The sequence below is a fragment of the Orycteropus afer genome, unplaced genomic scaffold (genome assembly GCF_000298275.1).
Source record: "Orycteropus afer afer isolate SDZICR_OR568_19922 unplaced genomic scaffold, OryAfe1.0 scaffold00143, whole genome shotgun sequence".
Classification (NCBI taxonomy): domain Eukaryota; kingdom Metazoa; phylum Chordata; class Mammalia; order Tubulidentata; family Orycteropodidae; genus Orycteropus; species Orycteropus afer.
Genome location: NW_006921730.1, coordinates 3,581,529 through 3,587,903, shown reverse-complemented (window position 1 = coordinate 3,587,903; position 6,375 = coordinate 3,581,529). Strand labels below are relative to the sequence as shown.

Here is a 6,375-nt window from a genome sequence, read left to right as displayed (position 1 = left end):
GTTTAGTCCAATTCTGTATCCTTCCCTTCAAGGCTCAGGGGTCCACGATTATCTTCTGTGTCTGTGTTAATTGGTTTCCCTTTTCTTTGTTGAAGAGGGTCTGTGCAATCCTTCTGCCTAGTCCGCCATCTTGCCAGAACTCTCCATACAACAGACTCTTGGCAGGCATAAAAATGGACCCTTTGCTCCATGTTCTCCTGCCCCCACTACACCCACACATACTCCAAACAACACCACCTTCCCATGATGTGCAATGCTTGTGAATCCTTCCAATTACATATGAAAAGTGCTAAGCATCTCAGAAAACTTTGCAATAACTGGCAGGGAGAGCCCAGGAATAGCCATCAAGCCCCTATTTGAATCTCTGGTCTTGTGTAATGACCAGCAGAGCCCTTGGCATACTGTGTATGCAACTCTAAGGATTATTGAGATTGGTAAAACTCACTATTTAGTCCACTGAGGGTGTTTCAGTGGCAATCACAAGGACTCTCAACACTGATTTTCCGTGGTGAAAAACTGACACCCAAGAGATTACATGACATCATATCCAAGTGTTGTTCTTGGTGGTGATAGTATTAGGTGCCATTGAATTGGCTCTGACTCATAGTAATCTAATGTACAAAAGAACAAAACACTGCCCAGGCCTGTGCTAGCCTCACAATCCTTGCTATACTTGAGTCCATCTTTGTAGCCACTGTGTCAATCCATCTCATTAAGGTTCTTCCCCTTTTTCACTGACCCTCCACTTTACCAAGCACAATATCCTTCTCCAGGGAATGGTCCCTTCTGACAACACGACCGTCCATGGTACTTTCATTATCCTTTACTAATACCACAATTCAAAAGCATCAACTCTTCTTCAATCTTCCTTATTCATTGTCCAGCTTTCACATGCATATGAGGCAACTGCAAATACCATGTCTTGGGTCAGGTGCACCTTAGTCCTCAAAGTGGAATCTTTGCTCTTTTCAACACTTCAAAGAGGTTCTTTGCGGCAGATTTCCCAAGTGCAGTACGATATCTGATTTCTTGACTGCTGCTTCCGTTGGTGTTGATTGTGGGATCAAGTAACATGAAATCTTTGACAACTTCAATCTTTTCTCCATTTATTGTGATGCTGTTTATTGCTCTAGTTGTGAGGATTTGCACTTTTTTTATGTTGAGATGTAATCCATACTGCAGACTGTAGTCTTCAATCTTCATCAGTAAGTGCAAGTCATCTTCACTTTCAGCAAGCAAGGTTGTGTCATCTGCATATCTCAGGTTGTTAATGAGTCTTCCTACAATCCTGATGCCACTTTCTTCTTCGTGTAGTCCAGCTACTCAGATTATTTGCTCAGCATACAGATTGAACAAGTATGGTGAAAGGATACAACCCTGACACACTCCCTCCTGACTTTAAACCATGCAGTATCCCCTTGTTCTATTTGAATGACAGCCTCCTGGTCTACGTACAGATTTCTCATGAGCACAATTAAGTGTTCTGGAATTCCCATTCTTCTCAATGTTATCCATAATTTGTTATGGTCCACACAGTCAAATGCTTTTGTATATTCAATGAAACACAAGAAACATCTTTCTGATATACTTTATAATAATTGACTTTGTCTTTTCAAGCTGCTCTTTGAAATCTTCTGTTTAGCTCTTTTATCTTATCTTTTCTTCCATTTACTTTAGCTACTCTCCATTCAATAGCAAGTTTCAGAGTCTCTTCTGACATACATTTTTGCCTTTTCTTCCTTTTCAATCTTTTTAATGACCTTCTGCTTTCTTCATTTATGATGGTTTTGATGTCATCCCACAACTGCTCTGGTTTTTGGTCACTGGTGCTCAATGCATCAAATCTATTCTTCAGATGGGCTCTAAATTCAGGAGGAATATAATCAAGGTCATATTTTGGCTCTCATGAGCTTGTTTTGATTTAACTCAGCTGCAACTTGAACTTGCAAATGAGAAATCAATGGTCTGTTGCACATTCAGATCCTGGCCTTCTTTTGGCTGAAGATACTGAGCTTCTCCATCACCTCTTTCCACAGATGTATTTGATCTGATTCTTGTGTATTCATCTATGTGTATAACTATTGTTTATGTTGTTGAATAAAGGTATCTGCAATGAATAAGTCACTGGTCTTGCAAAATTCTATGATGTGATCTTCAGTGTCATTTCCATCACCAAGGCCATATTTTACAACTATCTTTGTTTCCAACTTCTGCATTCCAATCATCAGTAATCATCAGTACACCTTGAGTGCATATTTGGTCAATTTCAGACTGCAAAAGTTGCTAAAAAAAAAAAACTTCAATTTCTTCATCTTTGGCTTTAGTAGTTGGTGTGTAAATTTGAATAACAGTAGCATTAACTGGTCTTGGACTGTGGGTGTGTGAATATTATCCTATCACTGACAGCATTGTACTTCAGGATAGATCTTGAAACATTCTTTGTGATGGTAAATGCAACAGCAATCCTCTTCAATTAGTCATTCCCAGCATAGTAGATCATATGATTATCTGATTCAAAAATGGCCAACACAGTCCATTTCAGCTTACTAATACCAAGGATCTTTATGCATTCCATTTCATTTTTGACAACTCCCAATTTTCCTACATTCGTACTTAGTACATTCCACGTTCCAGTTATTAATGGATGTTTGCAGCTCTCTCTTTCCATTTTGAGTCATTCCCCATCAGCAAATGGAAGCCCCAAAAACCTTACTCCATCCATGTCATTAAGGTCAACTCTACTTTGAGGAGGCAGCTTTTCCCCAGTTGTATTTTGAGTGCCTTCTGACTTGAGGGGCTCATCTTCCAGCACTATATCAATGTTTCAGGGCTATTTGTAATGTCTTCCAGTAATACATCAGACAGTGTTTCATTGCTATTCATAAGGTTTCCACTGGCCAGTTCTTTGAAAAGTGGATGGCCCCTTCCTTCTGCCCAGTCTGTTTTAGTTTGGAAGCTCTACTGAAACCTGGCCACCATGGGTGACCCTGCTAGTATTTGAAATACTGGTAGCATAGCCTCCAGCCTCACAGCACCACACAAGCCACCAGCGTATGACAAATTGACATACGAGTGGTGCCATTTCCAAGTAGAGTGCTAAATAGTTGGCTCCAGAATAGACTCAGTGGTATCATTAGTCATATGAATAAATGAAACCACACAGAGTCCCACTTCTCCCCTGTTTATTCATGGTCCATTTGAAACCTATATAAACCTTACCAGCACCCACATGTATACTCCAACTATACTTCTGCCTGGGCTCTGCTTCCCAGGCTAGATCTCTAGATAATAACTCAACCTACTTGATTTTTTATCAGTCCTCCTCTCTAATTTGAGGTGAAATCCTGGACTCTGACATGGATTGTATGCCCTACTGGTGCTTCTCTCCACAATCACCTCCTTGCTAGCATAATGTACATATTCTGAGGATGTACAGAAATGGAAACCTTCAGCCCCTGTAGACTTAAAATTCTTCATCTTCCATCTTCTACTTTGTACTGCTACTGCCCAGGAGCCATAGATGACCTTGTCCCTTAGCCTAAAGGCCAATAGCACCAAGAATGATAACACAGAGGATGCATCTAGGTTGTGCTATTTTTTTACTTCAATAACCCTCTGCCATCTAGTCAATTCTGACTCATAGCAACCCCTATTGGGTTTCCGAGGTGGTAAATCTTTACAGAAGTAGGTTGCCTCGTCTTCCTTTGTGGATTGGCTAGTGAGTTTGAACCCCCAACCTTCTAGTTAGCAGTCAAATGTCTTAGGCACACGCCACCAGAGCTCCTTTATACTTCAATGTCATATAATAAATACTTAGGAAAGTGATTCACATTCCCACCCATCTTTTAATAATCTATCCTTCTATTAAGGTGTATACCATTTCAGAACAATTTTGCCATTAGCCTTTAGATCTAAACAATAAAACTAAACTCACTGCTCTCGAGTCAGATTCAACTCATAGCGACCCCTCCTTGGGTTTCTGAGGTGGTATCACTATCGAAAGTAGATTGCCCAACCTTCCTTCCAAGGAGTGGCTGGTGGGTATGAACTGCCAGCCCTCTGGTTAGCAGTCAAATGCCTTAGACACTACACCACCATAGCTCAATCTAAACAATAGTTGTTAAGAACTGAATTGTGTCCCCCAAAAATACATGCCATAAACCCTAATTCCAATAGCTGTGGTTGTAATACCATTCGGTAATAGGGTTTTCTTTGTTATGTTAATCAGGCTATGTCAGTGTAAGATGTATCTTACATCAGCAACTTTTGAGATACAAAAGAGCAAATTAGGCACAAAATAAGGCAGACTCCAGGAAGACTGACACTATCCTAAAACGATGCAGGCAGACTAATGTACAATCCCAGGAACACCAAAGATGGTCGGCTAGAAAAGCTAAAACAAGGATTTTCCTCCAGACCTGATGGAGAGTGAGCTTCCTCTAGAGCCAGTGCCCTGAATTCAGACTTTTTGCCTTTTAAATGATGAGAAAATAAATTTCTGTCTGTTAAAGCCACCCCTTGTGATACTTCTATTACAGCAGCACTGAGAAACTAAGACAACATTGTATAATTCCATATAAACCAGAAATCTGCTTTCTTACCCAAGAGAGAAAAACAAGTCTGCTTCCTCATAAAGTCAGACAGTAAACAAGCACAGACAGAGGCTGTGGCTGTAACCTGGAAAGGGAGGTGGCCTCAAGATGAGAAGTATTTGGGACTTACCCACAGGCCTGGTCCTTGCAGGAACTGCAAGAAAACAGAAAGGCACCATTAATTTTGGATGAGTCTTAAAGTCAGAATGACACACCTATGTTGCCAAACATGAACTCAGAGAAAAAGAGACACTCACCTGGTTACAGTTCCCTTTATGTAAGTCATTTTCTAAGGAAAACAAAGATACAAAAATGGCTAAGTTTTTAAAGACAGTTATTACTAAAAGCAGTAAATATAACTTGTTCCAAGAGAACATGAATTACTTGCATTGTAGAATCTATGTTACTATTCTCTGTGGTTAGACAATGTTTAAAACAAATTATTAATGCTGCCAAGTTTATTTTGAGACTGTGGAAATGTCCCAATACTCAGTCTCTGTTTATGTGCCCAAAAGTACCTCTGTTCTTTCTTAAATAGGCACAAATTAACAATTTTTACCTGCTAATCATTCCAAAAATGTCCATAAATTAGAGATTAACCTGCCATGGATTTAGAATCAAATTATTATATAATCTAACATATTTATAGTAACTTTCATTCTAGAACAATATAGATGTGCCTGTTTCTCCTGAAATAAGATAAAATGACAAATTGTATTAATAATTGGATTATTCATCTAGGACATGCCATAGCAAGTTGTCCCCAAACTTCCTCTGAATAGTTTTATTTTATGTTTTATTCATGATTTTTTAAATGCATTTTATTGAAATATAATTTATGTACTGTGAAATACACAGAACTAAAGTGACATGGGTCAGCGCATTCTTTTTTTTGCAGTGTTCCCTCCCCTCCCCTCCCACCCCTGGTAACCAACAAAGTTCCCTTCCATGTATAAACCTTTCTTTGACTTTTTACAATAAGGAACTAATACTATAATACTATATTTGTCCATCTGTGATTGACTTCTTTCACTCAACATAATGTCCTCCAAGTTCATCTATGGTATGCAGTGTTTTGCAGATTCTACATTATTCTTTAGGGTTGCATAGTATTCCATTGTGTTTATGTACCACAGCTTGGTTATCTATTCTTCTGTTGATGTGCATATAGGTTGTTTCCATCTTTTTGCTATTTTAAATAGTGCTGCGATGAACATGAGTGTGCATATAGCTGTTCTTGTCCTGGCTCTCACTTCTTTAGAATATATATCTAGTGATGGGATTGTTGGGTCAAATGGTATTTCTGGAGCTTTTTAAGGAATCACCATACTTTTTTCTAGAGTTGTTGGATCATTTTACGGTCCCACCAGCAGTATATGAGAGTCCCAATCTCTCCACATCCTCACCAGCATCTACCATTTTCTGTCTTCTTGAACTTTGCCATTAATGCTGGGGCAAGATGGTATCTCACTGTTGTTTTGATTTGCCATCTCTCTGATAGCTAATTGAATAGTTTTATTTTGAGACCAAAAAGATAAAAAGAATACTAACTTAGAACCAGAAGAGTTAGTTTCAAGTTGTCTTTTCCCTTCTTTACATATACAGGCAAATCTTAAAATCACTGGGTCCCAATTTCCCCTGCCAACAGCTAATTGGACCCTGGCATTTCCTTAGAGGACCCTGTCATTTCCTTGTTGTTGTTGTTGTTGTTGTTAAGTGCCGTCGAGTCGTTTCCGACTCATAGTGACCCCATGCACAGCAGAACGAAACACTGCCCGATCCC

The 6,375-nt window shown here is 39.3% G+C and overlaps 1 protein-coding gene across 1 annotated transcript in view; it reads right to left on the bottom strand.

Moving 5' to 3' along the window:
* Positions 1-6,375, bottom strand: part of IMPG2 (interphotoreceptor matrix proteoglycan 2) — a 202,011-nt gene that overhangs the window by 151,993 nt on the left and 43,643 nt on the right. The window contains exon 4 of the mRNA XM_007945804.1: positions 4,850-4,881. Within this exon, the coding sequence (XP_007943995.1) occupies positions 4,850-4,881 (32 nt within the window). The remainder of the gene's footprint in view (positions 1-4,849; positions 4,882-6,375) is intronic.